At 37.1% G+C, this 20,990-nt stretch overlaps 1 protein-coding gene across 3 annotated transcripts in view; it reads right to left on the reverse strand.

The window, feature by feature from the left end:
• col7a1l (collagen type VII alpha 1-like) overlaps nucleotides 1-20,990 on the reverse strand; it is a 159,580-nt gene that overhangs the window by 126,674 nt on the left and 11,916 nt on the right. For all 3 annotated transcript variants that reach the window (XM_049474988.1, XM_049474989.1, XM_049474987.1), the window contains exons 2-4: nucleotides 15,652-15,851; nucleotides 4,703-4,883; nucleotides 711-870 (exon numbers count right to left, since the gene is read on the reverse strand). In XM_049474988.1, coding sequence (XP_049330945.1) covers nucleotides 711-870; nucleotides 4,703-4,883; nucleotides 15,652-15,727 — 417 coding nt within the window. In that variant the 5' untranslated portion in view covers nucleotides 15,728-15,851. The remainder of the gene's footprint in view (nucleotides 1-710; nucleotides 871-4,702; nucleotides 4,884-15,651; nucleotides 15,852-20,990) is intronic.

Below are 20,990 nucleotides of genomic sequence, written 5' to 3' on the forward strand. Positions count from 1 at the left end.
AAACTAATTATAAACCATTTATAAACCCATTATAAAGGTAGTCCTATTTTAGAGTGGTACCCTAATATCTAACCACCTTCAGTCAGCCTGTACCTGTTTTACTTAATCATATTTATACCTAACTTTTATTTATAATTTTAGTTCCTCTCTTAGTTCTTTATTTGTATTATATTTGTTGTATTATTTATTTTTACCTTGTTTTGATTAGTTTATAATTTAATTATTTTTATTCATTATAAGTATTGTGTATTTATCTTTATTATATTTTATTGCACTATGTAAAAGTTAGTTTTGAAAGTTAGCTTGATTTTAACTGTTTTCGTTAAATTAATCTTCATTTGATCTCAATTTTCTATCAATTAAACTTAAAGCTTTTTATTCTTATTTTTATTCTTATTTTTTTTATTTTTAACTTTTATTCACTATTATTTGAAAAAAAAAAGATTAAATGTAGTTATTATTTTCTGTATTTGTAAATGCTTGGCTACATTGAAAATGAGGGTTTCCCTTAATGTACTTCCAAGACAAAATAAAGGTTGATTAATTGATTAATTGATTTATTGATTAATTGTCTGATTGATGAAAACTATGATACACAGCCTGATATCAAAGCTCTGTATAAAGGTATTTAAGTGTTCATACTGTTCTAACAGAGCTCTTAAAAGTATTTAAAGTGAATAAAAATAACTTAAGCTTGAGTTTTATCACACCTTTGGAGTGTTGTCCCGGACGATGGCTGAGCTGAAGACAGATTCTACTAGAAAGTCGAGGGCGAGGCCGGTTCGGCTGCTTCCGCCCTCATACGGCATCTCCTCCACTGCAGTCAACACCTCCTTCAGGGTGGAGTAATCCGTCAGAGCAATCCGCATCCTGACAACACAGAGCAGCACAGAGAAAACTGAATCAATTCACACATACTTAACTATCTTTTATCTTCTATATGTGTGGGGACACATGTAACAAATATAAACTACAGCAGATGATTTTTTCAGTCTAACCATGGCACCATAGTCTGATCTTCACATATGGATGCACACACATATACAGTTTAGGCTCTAAGCCGACATTGCCGAGTAGCATCACAGCGCTAACGCTCGGAGGAAAGCGCAGCGACTCGGTTCTGATACATCAGCTCACAGACGCAGCCTTGTGCTGATCCACATCACCCTAGGATTGACGAGGGGAAAGAGAGAGCGCCATCTACTGTACCCACCCACAGAAAGAGAGAGAGCAAGAGCAATTGTGCTCTCTCAGGGCTCCGGCAGCTGATGGCAAGCTGTATGACTGGCAGTTTGACCAGCAATTTCCCCAGCGCTTTAGACTGCTGGACCAGTGGTATAGAGTGAAAAATCCGCATTATGGCAACCAACTTAACTCTTAAAGTATCCTTAAGTGCAGTTGAGTGCAAAGACCATCAAAAAGGTCTTTGATGATGATGAAAGTGGCACTCATCAGGACTGCACGAGGAAAACGAGGAAGAGCAAGATTTTCCTCTGTTGTACAGGATAAGTATTTAGGTTTGTTTAACACTTTTAAGTTACGACATGATTTGTTATGTGTTCCTTCATAGTCTGATAGATCACTTTACTATTAATTTAATCGTTGTCTAAGGTTCCCCTTTATTTTGTAAGTTTGTTAACCCTTGTGTGGTGTTCATATTTTTGTTACTTTAATTCAGCAAAATTAAGCAATTTTACATTAAAATGCTTTACACATGCTTGCAAGCAATATAAACAGCTTACATGGTTAATATTTGCCCTTTACCTTTCTTATGTTACATTTCTTTCAAAAAGCGCTACTCTTTTTTTTATTAGTTTTTTAATAAAATGTAAAAGAAAATGAATTAAACTCAAGATATGAGTAGAAAATTTGTTTAGTTTCAAATTTACAAATGAAGCAATGTTTATTAGCCCTTGGCCAAACATACTGTATGTAATATAAATGTGTGTGGGGGGGGGGGGGGGGGGGGGAGGGTGTACAGTGTGTGTTTATTGAAAATGTGTTTTGATATATGTTTCTCACAAAAAAATGAGCCAATGCCAATGAGTTTGAGTTAGAAAAAATATTTTTTTAGTATCATTTGATGAAAAATGAAAACGGCTCCCACAGGCCCGAACACCACACAAGGGTTAAACAAACACTTTTAATGTAAAGGTGCAGTATTTATAATAAAACATAATTTGGGTGATCATTATCACTATCTACCAATATACAGTATTATTCAGACTGTAATACACTTACTTCAGGGGTCAGAAGCTCATTATCATTCACTGTCCATCTCTTATGCCTGCTATAAGTATACAGAAAGTATTGTCGTGTTCCTCAGGAAGCTTCTTAAGCGTTCTGGGTACAGTTTCCTCATTAGAGTCACAGTAAGGGATTTCCGAACAACAAAGTGGCTGAGACTGAATTTTCTCAAACAACTAGAGAAATGGCTTGGGGGCATGTTCCCCTCTGAAAACTCCTCGCTTGAGCTCTGCAGGCGAGAAGCAAAAACTCCAACACAAAGAACATTTTAATGCTCTGAATTGTTTATTTTGTAACTGCCTGAATAAAATGTGAAAAAGAAAAACAAAAGACAATATCCCTCCTACTTTGTATTCTAACTTGCTGTAACAAATGCACCTTGCAAATGAGGCGTTTGAAGGCTCCCTTCTGGAAGCATGAGATATGATCTAAAAATGTAATGTAAATAGAAGATGTAGAGCTGTATGTAGAATATATATGAGGAGTACTTCTTGTGCTTCTAGGTTAGAAATGTACAAGGTTATGCATTTTTTAGTATTCCACACACACTATTACTGCTATGCAAAACGGCAATATTATAGTGGTTTCTAAAAAAATATACAGTTTTTTTAGTCTAAAAAAAGTAGATAAAGAGTAATTGGTCATTTATCTATCCAGGACAATTATCCATTATTACATATTTTAGATTGGAAAAAGTGTATGAAGCTTTGCTTTCAGTATCTGTTGTGAAACTAAACGTTTTTTGAAGGAATTTTAGCTTATTTGATCCTCCATATAGAATAGCCTCAGCTCTGGGATGTTGGTGGTTGATATGATTTTCTCACATTATCTGCTCACTTCAGCTCCTTCCTCAACATTTCCATTAGACTAAGAGATCTGAACTTTGATTTGGCCCCATTTTAAAACATTACCTTTATCCTTTTTTAACCATTCTTTGGTATTTCGACTTGTGTGCTTAGGGTCGTTGTCCTGCTGCATGATCCACCTTCTCCTGAGATTCAGTTCATGCACAGATTTCCTGATATTTTTTCCTTTAGTATTATCTGATATACTTCAGAATTCATAGTTCCATCATTTAAGTCACGTTGTCCTAGCCCAGATGCAGCAAACAGACTCAAACCATGATACTACCACCACCATGTTTCACAGACGCAGGGCAACAAGTGCTAATAAACACCTCTGTGAACTCCTTCCTTCAACACTGTTGGAAAATTGTCACATTTCAGGTGGCCACCTCTTGAAGCTCATTGAGAGAATGATGCCAAGAGTGTGCAAAGCAGTAATCAGAGCAAAGGGGGCTATTTTGAAGAAACTATTCCATAACATTTCCATTAGATTAAGAGATCTGAACTTTGATTTGGCCCCATTTTAAAACATTAACTTTATCCTTTTTTAACCATTCCTTGGTATTTTGACTTGTCTGATTACGGTCGTTGTCCTGCTGCATGACCCACCTTCTCTTGAGATTCAGTTCATGCACAGATTTCCTGACATTTTCCTTTAGTATTATCTGATATACTTCAGAATTCATTGTTCCATCATTTAAGTCACGTTGTCCTAGCCCAGATGCAGCAAACAGGCCCAAACCATGATACTACCACCACCATGTTTCACAGACGATTTTATTGATGAGCATCAACAACTCTTGTTCTGCGGTTCTCAGAAATCACATTTGCTTGTGATGTCCTCCACAGTCACCGGACCTGAACCCAATCCAGATTTGAGGTTTGGGGTGAGCTGAAGCACAGAGTGAAGAAGACAAAGGAACAACAAGTGCTAATAAACACCTCTGGGAACTCCTTCCTTCCTTCAAGACTGTTGGAAAATTGTCACATTTCAGGTGGCCACCTCTTGAAGAAGCTCATTGAGAGAATGATGCCAAGAGTGTGTAATCAAAGCAGTAATCAGAGCAAAGGGTGGCTATTTTGAAGAAACTAGAATATAAAACATGTTTTTTGTTGTTATTTCACATTTTTTTGTTAAGAACATAAAACTCCACATGTGTTCATTCATAGTTTTGATGCTTCAGTGAGAATCTACAATACAAAATAGTCATGAAAATAAAGAAAATAAAGAAAAAAGAGAAGGTGTGTCCAAACGTTTGGCCTGTACTGTACACATCTTTGACTGTCCGGTCACTATAAGTCATATTTTTACAGAAATATACAAAATTCTAAGGGGGGTTAGCCCAATATTAAGCTATATTTAATGCAGCTTAGAAGTATACAATTCTATATATTTATTTTATTCTATAGTTTTATTTATCAGGAGAGGGGAATCATCAGGAGAACATCTCCAGCCCCGCACAGCAGTAACAAACTGGACATAGACTGGACAAAGTGGACATAGACGTTAGACACAGCATTCCTGGGATCAGGCCAGCAAAAATACCAGTTTTTTAGTCTAAAACCCAAACTACAGTATGATCCACCATAGTCTTCATTATCTCCTGTACCTTGGGACGTCTGCGTAGACAGTCACTCCGAATCGGACTCCCTCGGGTCCAATCACACTGTTCTGGAAGGACCTCATAATTTCAGCGATGAACTCTTTAATCTGCCGGAAGTTGGAAGGACCCACTGACCAGGATTCATCCACCAAGAACACGATGTCTGCCGGCGCGGCCGTGCGGCACTCTGGAAGAGAAGAAACACAACCGTAAATATATCAGCATTAGTATATTCATTTACATCATTTACGTACAACCAATAAATGCATAGGTATCATTTAAAACCCTGATATTATTGGAACAGTGTCTTGAACCCCAAATTCTGCATCAGCTGCTGGAGCCCTGAGAGAGCACAATGGTCTTGATCTTTTTGGGTGGGTACAGTAGATTCCTAGGGTGATGTGGATCAGCACAAGGCTGCATCTGTGAGCTGATGTATCAGAACAGTCTTTAAAATGTCAGCTGTAATGTTCAGAAAATGTGGGGTGGAACATGGTTTAGGTGAGCATAGGCTTTGAAAGAATTTGATTTGATAATTATAATGATATACAGCTCTGGAAAAAAATAAGAGACCACTTCAGTTTCTGAATCAGTTTCTCTGATTTTGCTATTTATAGGTTTATGTTTGAGTAAAATGAACATTGTTGTTTTATTCTATAAACTACAGACAACATTTCTCCCAAATTCCAAATAAAAATATTCTCATTTAGAGCATTTATTTACAGAAAATGAGAAATGATTGAAATAATAAAAGAGATGCACATCTTTCAGACCTCAGATAATGCAAAGAAAACAAAGAAGTTCATATTCATAAAGTTTTAAGAGTTTAGAAATCAATATTTGGTGGAATAACCCTGGTTTTTAATCACAGTTTTTTTCATGCATCTTGGTATCATGTTCTATCCTCCACCAGTCTTACACACTGCTTTTGGATAACTTTATGCTGCTTTACTTCTGGTGCAAAAATTCAAGCAGTTCAGTTTGGTGGTTAGATGGCTTGTGATCATCCATCTTCCTCTTGATTATATTCCAGAGGTTTTTTAAATCTTGTCTCCTTTTTGTCATACTTTGAATCTTTACACAATTCTGTGAAAACTGGCAAAATAGAAATGGTCTAAAATTACTTGGAATATAAAAAAAAAATAGAGTAAAGTTTTGATCCTTCTCTTGAAATAATGCATTTTGGAGATAAGAAGATTTTTGTCTGGTCAGTGATGATATGTTGTGCTTCAGTATAATAAATATACATGCTATGAGGTTGTTTATTATTGGTTAAATTAGTATAAAATTGTACAAAGATTTGGTACTCACTGAAATTCCCACTAGATGGCAGTATGGCTTTAAGAAAAAATAGGAACCCTTGATCTGCACAGCGGCCTGGTGGTCAAATCATGCTATTTAAACTGCAGGCAGGTTTTTAATGATACTGAAAGTATGATACTGAAAGCCTTCAGACTACAGACAGACACACAGCTCTGTGATCTGCTTCTGATAACACGAGCTCAAACTGAGCAGAAAGAAACAGAACATACATTAATGCAGCACCGGCTCTGTAAACAAGACCATTAATACTGTATGTGTGAATTTCAGAAAGACAGTTCAGTTAAATATATAATATTTATATATAAACCATTTTTCTATATTCAAGGATTCAAGGATTCAAGGAGATTTTATTGTCATTCGCATCTTATGTGGTACATGAGGTGGAACGAAATTGTGATCTCACGATCCAGTTTACACCCAAGAGCTGTTATTAAATAGATATATAGATAAAAGTACAATAAAGGAATACAATAAAAATAGAATATACAAAATAGTTAAAGATAAATACCCCAAATGAAATAAATAGAAAGAGTAGACAGGTTGCAACAACAAGTCCAGAGTGCAAATGTGCTATAGCAGCATGAAATGAATTAGAGCAGTAGAAAATAAAGTGTCTCAGTGCGGGTAAAGTGACCGTGTTTGTGCAGTAATTGTCCTTGTGTGTCAGTGCAGTGTGTTGTTAAGTGGAGTTTAAGAGTCTTACAGCTTCCGGAATGAAGCTGTTTCTCAGTCTGGTTGTTTTGCACTTGATGCTCTGCAGCCTCCGTCCTGAGGGAAGCGGGACAAAAAGTGCATGTGCTGGGTGGGTGGGATCCTTCCTGATGCAGGTGGCCCTCTTCCTGCATCTGGAGGTGTAGATGTCCATGGTGCTGGGGAAGCTGACTCCAACAATCCTCTGTGCAGCCTTCACCACCCTCTGCAGAGCTTTCCTGTCTGCAGCAGAGCAGCTTCCATGCCACACATTGATGCTGGAGCACACGACGCTCTCCACCACACATCTGTAGAAGGAGGTGAGGACTGCGCTCCCGAGTCCAGCTCGTCTCAGCCTCCTGAGGAAGTAGAGCCTCTGATGTGCCTTCCTGACCAGAGTGGAAGTGTTGTTGCTCCAGGTGAGGTTGCTGCTCAGGTGCACCCCTAAGTACCTGTAGCTGTCGACCACTTCCACCGCAGATCCTCCAATGTGCAGGGGGAGGTGGGCATGCTTGCCTCTTCTGAAGTCCACAATCATCTCCTTCGTCTTCTTTACGTTGATGCAGAGGTTGTTCTCTCTGCACCAACCCTCCAGGTGTTCCACCTCCTGCCTGTAGCTGGACTCATCTCTGTTTGTGATGCATCCAACCACTGCTGTGTCGTCTGCAAACTTCACAATATGACAGCCTGGATGGAGAGGTGAGCAGTCATATGTGAGCAGTGTGAACAGGAGGGGGCTCAGCACACAGCCCTGAGGGGAGCCAGTGCTGAGGATTATAGTGGGGGAGGAGATGTTGTGAATTCTCACAGACTGCGGCCTGTTGGTCAGGAAGTCTAGGACCCAGTTGCACAGCGAAGAGCTCAGTCCTAGTGAGGAGAGTTTATTTATCAGGGTCTGTGGAATCATGGTGTTGAAAGCGGATGTGAAGTCCACAAAGAGCATACGGACGTAGGAATCCTTCTGCTCCAGGTGGGTGAGGGCAGTGTGGACCACGGAGGAGATGGCATCCTATATGCCGTCTATATGCTTTACAATAGTCTTATGTTTACAGAATGAACCACAGTAAATAATATAACTGGATATTTTAAGTCTAAACAAACACATTCATTCGTACCACAGGTCATAGTGAGGCGCAGTTTTCATTTTCCAGCAGGACTTGGCACACTGCCAAAAGTAGAAATTGGTCTTATATAATATTTCTTGGGTAATATTATGAAATACTGACTTTTCATTAGCTGTAAGACATAATAATCAACATTAAAAGAGATTTTAACACTTCAAATAAATCATTTTAATAAATCACGTTATTTATAACTACTGCAATTTCAATCTTTATTTTAATAATATTCACTTATTTCAGATGCACCTGTATCCCCGGATTAGCCATAACATTAAAACCACTAATGTAGAACTACACAGTGCTACTGTATTGTCACTGTGGATAATAAAAATATGGACTTCCTTTTGTATGTACAATGCTTTGAAACACTTGCAAATCTCTATTACAAGTGTTTTTGGGTTTTTTTTTCTTATTTTTATTTCTATATTTCTTTTTGTCTTAGCAATTACTTTATTACTGCACTATTTCACCTGTTATTGTTGGTCATAGTTATGGCTTACAGCCAATGAAAACCCAAAAATCAGTCTCTCAGAAAATTATATACAGAATAATATATGCAGAAAGACCAATTGGTACTTGTTACTTGTTAGTGTGGGCAGTGTGCCAAGTCCTGCAGGAAAATGAAATCCACATCTTCATAAAAGTTGTCGGCAGCAGAGGGAAGCTGTAAGATATGAAGTGCTGTAAGATTTTGTGGGAAAACAAAACTGCACTGACTTTAGACTTGATAATAAAACACAGTGGATCAACACCAGCAGATGACAGACATGACTCTCCAAACCATCACTGATCATCAATAAAAATTTACATTTTATTTTAAGTAAATCAGTGGAGCAGAGTCTGGAGGAAGAGTGGAGAGACACACTGCCCAAGGTCTAGTGTGAAGTACTTAATAATATAGCCAGTGATGGTTTTGACACAAGTATTGCAATCATTCAGTTCATATGGTTTCTCCATCCAAAGACTGAGAAGTAACTCAGTGTCTGAGAATGCAATGATCCAAAAAACGAAGAGATAATATGAGAACAAAAGTTACAGTATATAAACCCCTCGGGTGTGCTGACAGGAGCTGATCTGTTCAACAGTTTGAGGATATAGATAGCAATAGCAGACCCTGAAACGTCAAACTACAAAAGGCTATAAAAGGTTTTATATTTTTTACACCCACATTAAAAAGGCAGAAGGAAGTCTCCATTCCCACAGCATAAATCCTCACCTCCACTGCTTTTTAAATACCGTATTTTTTGCACTATAACGTGAACTTAATATCCTTTAATTTCCCAAAAATCAAATGTGTCTTATAATCCGGTGCTCATTATGTATGAATTCTATTAGCCACCCATTAAGGAGCAGTAAAGCCATTTCACTGAAATACAGAGTTATACAGTTATGCTTCAGTTTAGTTTCTCCAGCACCGAGACTGGAGCGGTTATTAGCATTAGCCGCTAACCGCGTTAAGCGCTAACTCTTTTACCTTTCACCTTCAGAGGTGAGTATTATCAGCCTGTGGCCTGCTGCTAACCCCAGCAAGCACTACTGTAGCAGCATTAGCATTAGCCGCTAAGCACTAGCACTTATTAGCCTTTATTGTATTTTATTTTTCTGTTCCACCATAAAAGCTGCAGCCTCTTGTCTATTTTACCAATTTAAGGTGGAACAGGAAAGTTAGCTAGATAGCTATCTACTGAGAAAAACTACAAGCAATTTTTTATGCATGTTATGAAGAAAATGGCTATACAAATTACGAAATTACGCAAGAAACTATGGCAAAATAGTGGTTATCATCATTTTTAACAAGGAAAATACAAAAAAATTGTGGGTTTCTTTGGTCGCTTGTGCCAGTGCAATCTTGCCAGTGATTTTCATAGTGTTCTTTTCGAACAGACCTACATAAATCAGAGATAGCAGTAAGCAACAGCTACTAAAATAGATTATTACAGTATAATAAGCTTAGTTTAACCTCCCCATGTTTTTTTTTGTTTGTTTTTTGGGATTAGTAGGACCTAACATACAGCTCTGGAAAACAAATAAGAGACCACTTAAAATTATCAAGAGGAAGCTGAACTGCTTGAATTTTTTGCACCAGGAGTAAAGGCATTAAGTTATCCAAAAGCAGTGTGTAAGACTGGTGGAGGAGAACATGATGCCAAGATGCATGAAAAAAAACTCTGATTAAAAAAACAGGATTATTCCGCCAAATATTGATTTCTGAACTCTTAAAACTAGTTTTCTTTGCATTGTTTGATGTCTAAATGCTCTGCATCTTTTTTTGTTATTTTAGCAATTTCTCAATTTCTGCAAATAAATGCTCTAAATGACATTTTTTTTTTCTGGAATTTGGGAGAAATGTCTGTAGTTTATAGAAATCAGAGAAACTGATTCGGAAAACTAAAGTGCTCTCTTATTTTTTCCAGAGCTGTATAAACTGTATGTTTTTTATCCCAAAGGTGAACTTCTGATGAACAGTTTAATATTAGTAGAGAACAATAGAAATAACAGACAGAAAAGGTTTGATACTCTAACTCCCACAATAAAAGGACAGAAGAAAAAAGGCATATTCACAAACGACCGCTACACCCCCACCTTTCCCACAGCACACATCCTCATTTCCATTGCTTTTGAAATGTACAGTACATTAAACACACTATTGTCTATTTTCCTGGAGGAGACGCAGCACATCTATCCTCAACTCTGACATTTACAATAGGTAAGCAATTGGCAAAGACATTATTTCTCAGGCTGGGTAAATTCTGCTGATGTGATATGGGTGCTCTGAGCTCTGTGTGTGCAGCACTTTTGTGGAGAAAAGCAACTTTAAAAACACGAAAATAAAGCCTGCGCTCTGGTGTGTGACTCCAAACCCACTGAATGAATATGATGATCTACTGAACACACATTTGCTGCAGGCAACGCCGCTGACCCAGACACCCAGACACCCAGACACGTCCGGGCCGAGGCTGAGTTTAAGGACAGACGAAGTGGAAAAACAGATCGAGCTCACAGATGTTCTCTATCTCTGAATGTCTGACGGAGAATACAGGTGAGAAGCACATGCACAGAACCATGACTAGACAATATGAACCTAGAACCTACTAGTGCATCTCAAAAAATTAGAATATCATTGAAAAGTTACTCTTTATTTCAGTAATTCAGTTCAAAATGTGTGTGTGTATTTATTTTATTGTTGATCATGATTATGGCTTACAGCCAACGAAAACCCAAAAATCAGTGTTTCAGAAAATTTTGAATATTATATAAGACCAATGTGTACTTTTGGAGCAGTGTGGGCAGTGTGCCAAGTCCTGCTGGAAAATGAAAACACATATAACTTGATAATAAAACACAGTGGATCAACACCAGCAGATGACATGTCTCTCCATCAAACCATCACTGATCATCAGTACATTTTACTTTTTATTTAAAGGTAAATCAAGGGAGCAGAGTCTGGAGGAAGAAGGGAGAGACACACAGTCCAAACTGCTTGAGGTCTAGTGTGAAGTTTCCACCAATCAGTGATAGTTTGGAGAGTCATGCCTGTCATCTGCTGGTGTTGATCCACTGTGTTTTATTATCAAGTCTAAAGTCAGTGCAGTTTTGTTTTCCCACAAAATCTTACAGCACTTCATATCTTACAGCTTCCCTCTGCTACTGACAACTTTTATGAAGATGCAGATTTCATTTTCCAACAGGACTTTTTTAGTTATTTGGGATTAGTAAGACCTAACATACAGCTCTGAAAAAAATGAGAGACCACTTCAAATTAACAAGAGGAAGATGGATGATCACAAGCCATCAAACCAAACTGAACTGCTTCAATTTTTGCACAAGGAGTAAAGCAGCATAAAGTTATCCAAAAGCAGTGTGTAAGACTGGTGGAGGAGAACATTATGCCAAGATGCATGAAAACCGTATTTAAAAACCAGGGTTATTCCACCAAATATTAATTTCACTGTGTGTAATACAGCTATATAATATGTAAGTTCCACATGTTACTAAAAACACTGTCAAAAAGCAAAAATAACAAACAAATCAAATCTCATCCAGCGGACTAAGGTGTTGGTTCGAATCCCTGTCATGCAGCTTGCCATTTGCTGCCAGACCCCTGAGAGAGCACAGTTAGCCTTGCTCTCTCTGGGTGGGTACAGTAGATGGTGCTCTTTCCCCTCATTATTACTAGGGTGATGTGGATCAGCACAAGGCTGCGTCTGTGAGCTGTTGTATCAGAACCGAGTCGCCTTTTTAAACACTTTTACTTAAACAGTAAAAAGCTTGAGGTTATATTCCAATAGCAACCCTCAATCAGTTTGATCTGTCCATTAACACATCCTCCATCAGCCCAATCCACAGTTAGACACCTAGTTTAGGCAACGAGTAGCAGTGTTGAAAAAACGCAGCACAGGAACCCGTCTGCTGCCTCCATCCCTCCATCCGTTCCTCTTTCGACCCTTCACACTCTGGATTAGCACTGACACCCGCGCCCGAGAGGGGCGACAGCAGCATAATACAGCCGAGAAGCTGAAGACAGACTTTTCATCCCACAAAACACAACAAACAGATCACCTGTCTGTTCAGCTCAGCGTCACTGCCACAGAAAACACTCCCAAATAAAACCCTTTTTAAACCTTTTAAATTTACAGTGACGTCTACAACTCAGCGCATCCACCTGGAGTTAGCTTCACTATTAGAGATAAGTTGAGTTTAATGCAGTGAGACCTTTATACACAAGACTTTAGCATTGAAAACTGAGACATAACTCAATACAGCACTGCTTTTATTTGTCTCTCGGCCAGTACATTTAGTGAACAAAGGATTCATAAAGAAATTAAGCTGCAATACATCATCTAACAGACGCATGCGCTGAACAACAGTAAACTAGGAGTGAAAGGAGAGGCTGCCGTCAACCCAGAGTAAGGCTAATTGTGTCATCGAGTCCAAGAAAGCATTGCCAATTGTTCTCTCTCGGACTCTGGCTGCTGATGCTGATATATATATACAGTATAAATTGGTGCCAAAGAGGCTCCTGTCTCTCACACACTCAGCTCTACCACCGATCTGCAGCCTCCGGACTACAATACCCAGAATGCACCTCACACTGACATCACTCCTGTTCCCAATCACACTGTGAACATCACACTGCACACAGCACTACCAGGGAGCAAATCACCTGAATATTGATTTCACCTGTTACATGCACTAACTATATATACACCCTTTACGACCCTCTAGCTGCTGTTTTGCAGTGTTGACCTTGCTCTTTCTTTAACAGCGTTCTGAGATCCAGAAATTTAAATAGTTTGTCCAGACACTTTTCAGACTGGGGGATATGGGACATAATTTGCCCTGATAAATCACTTTTTCCACCGTTATCCAGCTCAAAGTAGCTCCACACCTCCTTGCTAGAATCCGGAGAGCCCTGACATTTAAAACGAGGCATTAATAACTTAAAAAAAGCACATGAATCTTATTAAAAATCACTGTTTGCCATCACTATACTAAAAAAATAACATAGATATACAGTATATATACATAGACTCCAAATACCCTGCCTCCTGGCGCAGGCTGATACGCTATGTGGAATCTATGTATATATATGTCTATGTCATTATCAGTACAGTAATGGCGGCGCTCGGAGCTGAAGCTAGCATTAATGGATATAAAGAGTGGTTTTTAATAATCTTCTTGTGCCGTTTTTAAGTTATTTATGCCTCGTTTTAAATGTCAGGGCTGTCCGGATTCTAGAAAGCAGATGTGGAGCTACTTAGAGTCTGGATAATGGTTGAAAAAGCGATTTGTGTTTGGACAAACTGTTAAAATTTCTGGATCTCTGAACGCTGTGGGAGAACGGAGGTGAGCTATTCATCAAAGATAAGAACTTTTTATCATGTTTTACTACAACAAAAGTACATTTTACACCAGAGTTCTCCTTTAAGGCTAGATGGCTTATTTCTATATTTTGTCATCAGTGCTAAAAAGTCTTCTTTTTACACAGACAAATGAAACATACACTTTCTCTCGCATTCTTTTACCAACTTCAAAGCCTTCCTAAGCTCAGCCGAAGACACAGAGCGAAACTTCGGCCTGTACTCATGCTGCTCTGTCAGGCTGACAGTAGACAGTAGACAGTAGACAGTAGGAGTGAAGGTGATTTACAGTGATTTACAGTAAAGGATGGATTCTGCTGGAAGGCATACAGATGCCCATGTGAAAGAATGTGCTGAGTGTAAAAGACAGAGAACTTTCCGTTCCAGCTCTTACTGTACTACAGATCAGGTGTGTAGACAGACGGACATATGGACAGAATTTAGTGCGGACAATCCTTTTTTAAAGGCTTTTTTTTTTGTAAAGATTTGATCTGCCTTTATGCTGACTTTCAAAGGACAGGAGTTTGATATAGTTAACTCATGTAGAACAGGAATGTGATTAAATATATATCAACCGTCTGCATACAGTGTATAGATCTACCTTTCAAGTCAATAAAAAGCCTTGTATGGTTTTCTTTTTGAATGCTGAATGGACGTCCTATATCCTAGACATAGATAGACCTAGATAAATCTAATATGATAAATATTATATATTTGTTTATATATATAATTGTGATGCGGTTTCACAATAAACACATACAGTAACTAGGCTGGATGTAGAGTGAGGCAGAGTTCCAAACTGAATACACACACCAAACTGCTTCTAATGTTTGGCAAAATGAGTGCAGCAATGGAAAATGCCATAAAACATTTAATAAACTCAACATTTATACAGTTATATAATAATTTATGACATAAAGACTTTTTTAAACTTCTGTTGATAAATTTTAATAAAAAAATAATTATTTGCCTTTTGCTGACTTTCAAAGGACCGGGAGTCTATACAGTTAATTCATGTAGAACAGGAATAGGATTAAATACAATAAAAAAATAAGAGACCACATAAAAATGATGAGTTTCTTTGATTTTACCAAATTAAAAACCTCAGGAATATAATCAAGAGGAAGATGGATGATCACAAGCCATCAAACCACCAAACTGAACTGCTTGATTTTTTGCACCAGGAGTAAAGCAGCATAAAGTTGTCCAAAAGCAGTGTGTAAGACTGGTGGAGGAGAACATGATGCCAAGATGCATGAAAAAAACTGTGATTAAAAACCAACCAGGATTATTCCACCAAATATTGATTTCTGAACTCAATTTCTTTGCATTATTTGAGGTCTGAAATCAATCTATCCATCCATCCATCCATCTATCTATCTAGCTAGCAGTCTAGCTAATATAATATTTTTAACATAATCATGATAAACACATACAGTATCTAGGCTGGAGATGAGGCAGTGAATGCCGTATACAAATAGCTTTTTATAACTGGCTAAATGAGTGCAGCAATGGAAAATGCCATAAAAAAATATTTATTATTTATTTAAGTTAGATCAGAATTTACCACATAAAGACTTTTTAAAACTTTTGTTGATGAATATAATATAAATTATAATATGAATTATAGTATGAATAGTCAGTATTTCTTACTCTACTGCAGATCAGGTGTGCAGACAGACGGACATATGGACAGAATTTAGTGCGGACGATCCTTTTTAAAGCTTTTTATATAAAGATTTTATCTGCCTTTATGCTGACTTTCAAAGGTCAGGAGTTCTAAACAGTAAACTCATGTAGAAACTCGGTTACAGTTAATTTAATGCTGGTGGTTTTACTGCATATATAAGATCTAAAAAGTCTTTCAATAAAAAAGCGTGTTGTCCTTGAGCACGTGTCTTTAAAATAAATGCGGTAAAAACAAGAGAACGGACAAAATGATTCAGCCTCCAGCTCATACCTTCAGCCTGTGAAGACACACTCTGATAGGAGAGAGGAAGGGACAGGAGCAAGATCCACACATAGCAATGATCCATGCTCTCTCTCTCTCTCTCTCCTCCCTCTCTTATCTCTCCTCCAGCAGCTCCTCTTTTCTGGCCTGATATCGTGTGACGGGGCTCAGCGTCGCTTTATTCAGCCGTGACTCCTGCGCTCCTTTATCTGACGAAGAAAGAGAGAGAGGGAGAGAGAGAAAGAAAGACAGAGAGATCAATATCAGAATACTACATGCAGAGAAATGCGTTTAAATGAAGTTCTTAATCTAGAGTGTGTCTTCTTTATTGTAATCTCCAGTTACTTACAAATTCAGCCTGTTTAAGCCACTCTGCCTAAACCAAGCTGAACTGCTTGATTTTTGCACCAGGAGTAAAGCAGCATAAAGTTATCCAAAAGCATCGTGTAAGACTGGTGGAGGAGAACATGATGCCAAGATGCATGAAAACTGTGATTAAAAAACAGGGTTATTCCACCAAATATTGGTTTCTGAACACTTAAAACTTGTTTGTTTTCTTTGCATTATTCGAGGTCTGAAAGCTCTGCATCTTTTTTTGTTATTTCAGCCATTTCTCATTTTCTGCAAATAAATGCTCTAAATTACAATATTTTTATTTGGAATTTGGAAGAAATGTTGTTTGTAGTTTATAGAATAATATAACAATAAATAACATACATGCACATTGAAAATTAATGCATTTTAGTACAATGCAAATATACCAAAGAAGCTTGAGCACAAAGAGAAGTCAAAACAAGCAAAGTAAACACCGGTAAACAGCAGCAAGGGGAAACAAACATACCAAATACAAGATTCAGTCCAAGGGTCATAAACAGCAAGATAATATCAGAAGGCAGGCACAAGCCAGGATCTGTAAATTAGCTTTTTGACCAATATATTTTTTTAGCCACCGCCTCTTTTTGAACTGCTGCTGAGCAGCATAGCATCACAGCGCTAACGCTCAGAGGAAAGCGCAGTGACTTGGTTCTGATACATCAGCTCACAGACGCAGCTTTGTGCTGATCCACATCACCCTAGGAGTGATGAGGAAAAAGCGCAACATATTGGACAATGAAACTGAAACACCTGGTTTTAGAGCACAGTAATTGATTGTGGTGACGGACAGTTCTGGTGGAAACAGAAAAGTTGAGGTGCACATTGAATTCTGCGTGATTTGATCAGCCGTGGTTTTATGTTTTTTTTGGATACAATCCGGGTTAGCACCCGAACATCCCTTTCAGACAGCTTCCTCTTACAGCGTCCACAGTTAATCCTGTTGGATGTGGTTGGTGCTTCTTGGTGGTATGCTGACGTTACCCTGGATACCGTGGCTCTTGATACATCACAAAGACTTGCTGTCTTGGTCACAGATGCTCCAGCAAGACGTGCACCAACAATTTGTCCTCTTTTGAACTCTGGTATGTCTCCCATAATGTTATAGTGTGCATTGTAATATTTAGAGCAGAACTGTGCTCTTACCCTGCTAATTGAACCTTCACACTCTTACTGCTCTTACTGGTGCAATAATGTGCAATTAATGATAAAGATTGGACACCAAGCTGCTCTGATTTAGCCATGAAACCTAAAATCCCACACTAAAGTGACAGGCGTTTTCGTTTCATTGTCCAATTCCTGTATAAATGATCACCTATTACCTAAATAACACCGAAGGAATCTGTAGTAGCACGAGATGAGAGCAATCCAGCTACTTCAGAAAAGCGTGTCTGTGTGTACGGTTTCCTCAGTACAGGAAAACAATGAATATTATCAGACGTAAATGACAGTGATGGATCTACTGATGTGCATTTGATCAGGGACTACAAGAAAAAGCAATGAGGAGAGAATAAAATGCTATTATTGAGATTAAATACATCAACAGTCTGCACAGTGTACTGTTCTCTCTTAGGATACAGATAAAAAACAGATGATTAAAGGTTAGAGGTACCAGATCTGCTCTTCTAGTCCAGATTAAGCCTTGTATGAACATTTTCTCTGAATGCTGAATGAATATTCTATATCCTAGACAGATTATAGTACATGTACACTGTATGATAAATTTTACAGATAAATGTTTAACGCATGTTTAACATAATCGTGCTGAGGTTTCACAATGAACACATACAGCAACTAGACTGGAGGTAGAGTGAGGTAGGGTTCCACAGTGAATGCTCACTCCAAACTACTTCTTACACTCTATGCCCAAAATCAATGCAGCAAAAACCTTTAAAGAGCCTAAAAATAACTTATTTCACATCTATATTAGGATATGCAACAGTGTTATTATGCACCACTATTATTAACCTATGAAATTGCTGATAAAGAGTGTGTCAGTTCCAGTAACAAACAAATTAACATGTACATTTAAAATTTATTTTTTTAATATCTTTGTCAAAAAAAGCTTTTATTTCACCTATTATAGATTTTTTACAGATTAAAAAATACACTTTATTCATTTCAGAACTGCAGACTTAAAATAAAATCAGTGTCATGGCACATATAATGTGGCTTTTATTTGGTGCATAATTGCGGCACCTAGTGGTGCTTTTTTATATTGGTTAATTCAGAACAGGTGATTCTGAGGGTAAAGGTTAGCTAGAAAGAGCTATTCATTTTGAAGAGTTTCAATTGGTCCGTTCATCAAGACATTTTGTAGTGAAAAGGACAAGAAAGTGTAAAGGACAGTTTGTCTGTTCAGATTATGTAAAAAACTAAAAATCGACAAAAATGGAGATGAGTGTTTTTCACTGGACAGCGACGATATGTTGTAGATATTACATTACATTACATTACATTACATTACATTACATTACATTTGGCAGACGCTTTTGTCCAAAGCGACTTACAATAATGAAGTGCAAATAATAGAAGAGGTTAAGTACAAAAATAATAGAAGTTAAAAATAAAGCATCTATAGATAGGGCCTTAAGGAGGTCAGAGGGAAATAATGGGATAGAGGAGTAGAGAAGAGGAAGAAGGAGATGAGGTTAGAATTAGTTAGTTTGTTAGAGGTGTTAGGAGAGTAAGTGCTCTTTGAAGAGCTCTGTCTTCAGGAGTTTATTATTAAAGATAGTGAGAGATTCTCCTGATCTGGTAGTAGAAGGTAGTTAGTTAGAGGTGTTAGGAGAGTAAGTGCTCTTTGAAGAGCTCTGTCTTCATAATGTTGGAGCAATAAATAAGCTGTTCATGTGTTAGAGAGCTAAAATTCGAAATGGTAGAAATTTAAATGCAGTCCATTGGGTAAATTGGTTCTACCTGTAAACAATGTAAATTCATGTGTACTGTATTTTGAAGTAGTTTGTAAACAAATCATTGTATATTTGTGTTCTTTGCAGTTTACAAAATAAAGAACCAGGGAATGAACAAAATTCTAACCAAGAAAGAAGAGAAAAGATTTAAGTGAAACACTTAAACTACATCCCTGTGTTCGTCTTTCTCTGGATTCTGTGTTCACTATCTGTCATTGGTGTGTAGAGGGAACACACATTACGGACAGAATAATCAGTCTTAAAATATATACACTAATAATCAACATCACGTTATGTTTTTTTTTCCAATATTTAATCCCTTGATTATTTAAATACTACTGTAAGTATCAGATGGGAACAACACTAATACATATCAAATACAATGTTTGATAAGCTCACTATCTGTTCAATAAGCTACTAGTAAAAGCTTCTATTGATGAATATAATCTGAATTCTGTATTCTACAGAGCTAGTATTGTATTCTTCACTAGACTAGTTCTTAATCTAGTCAAATAACGTTTCTTTTATTGTTGAAACTGCTAAGACAATAAAGGGTGCATCACGTTTATTGTAAAGAATATTTACATTATAATTAGAATTTATATTAATATATATATATATATATATATATATATATATATATATATATATATATATATATATATATATATATATATATATAATTAAATATAGTGTTTTTCATTATTTTAAAATGTTCTGGCTTTCAGGCTTTCAGTTAACAGCTGTGCTGACCACGTCAAGAGTTAATTACTTGTCTCTTAATAAAGTGTTTGAGAGCATCAGTTAAAGTAAAGTAGTGAAGAGGTAGAGTTACAGGTATACAGTGAATAGTGAATATTTGAGTAAAGTTCGAATCCAGGTTATGAAAAGCAACAACTACTCAACTAAATAAAGAAAAAATGACTTTTAGAAATGAGAAGAAGAATTTTAAGAACTTTGAAAGTAATCTCAAGTGCAGTCACAAAAAAGACCATCGAAAGGGTTATGATGATGAAACTGGCACTCATTAGGACTGCCCCAAGAAAGGAAGAGCAAGAGTTACCTCTGTTCATCAGAGTTAACAGCTCCCCAGATAAGAGCACCTAAAAGCTTCTTCACAGAGTATTCTGGTTTGTTTAACACTGTTTTTAAGTTACTACATGATTCCTTATGTGTTTCTTTATAGTCTGAATCACTTCTCTATTCATTTACTATGTAGAAAAATATATAATTTAAATGGTACTTTATATTTTATAGCATTTTAGTCTTAGTATTTTATTTGAGTCAACTTTAACGAGTCAGTTCTTTCTAATCGTTTTTGTATGGAAATACAGTTTCGATCTATGCATACTTCACGTCAAACTTCACACCTGCTCGTGAGAACCCACACCTCCTGGGAATGTATGAGGTAAAATGAGATATGAAAAAGAGAGATATGATCTGACTGTTTCTGTCTCTTCTGCCCTAAAGGTAGATAATTCTAGAACTTCATGATGATGAGTGATGGACCTCAAGGCCATTTACTAATCACACTAACTGATTTTAGATTCTGTAGACATGCAGACCGTCTGTCATCGCGCCAAAACCATGATCATCAGATCATCAGAACCACCACAGCAATGAAAAACCTCTGCAGTTTAAACAGTGACATATGTTCAGTGTTGGGCACGTTACTTTGAAAAAAGTAATTAGTTATAGTTACTAGTTACTTCTCCAAAAAAAGTAACTGAGTTACTAGAGGAGTTACTCCACTATAAAAGTAACTAGTTACCAGTAAAAGTAACCATTTGTCACGGGACTAAGAAGGACAGGACCCAAGTGCAAAGAGGTAAGTAATATTTGCCTGCTATTTAAGGATTTATTTTTATTACAAGTTGATGTGGATGTGAGGTAGTGTGAGAGGGACTTCCTTGAGATCTTTTCTTTATTTGATTTCTTTTTTTCTTTTTTATCTCTTTGTTTCTTTTGTAAGCCTCTCATATTTTTCACTCTTTTTTGTGAGATCTTTTATTTCTTTTTTGCCTTCTTTTGAGATCTTTTGAGATTTTTCTTTTCCTTTTCTTT

The sequence above is a fragment of the Astyanax mexicanus genome, chromosome 2 (assembly GCF_023375975.1).
Source record: "Astyanax mexicanus isolate ESR-SI-001 chromosome 2, AstMex3_surface, whole genome shotgun sequence".
Taxonomy (NCBI): Eukaryota; Metazoa; Chordata; class Actinopteri; order Characiformes; family Acestrorhamphidae; genus Astyanax; species Astyanax mexicanus.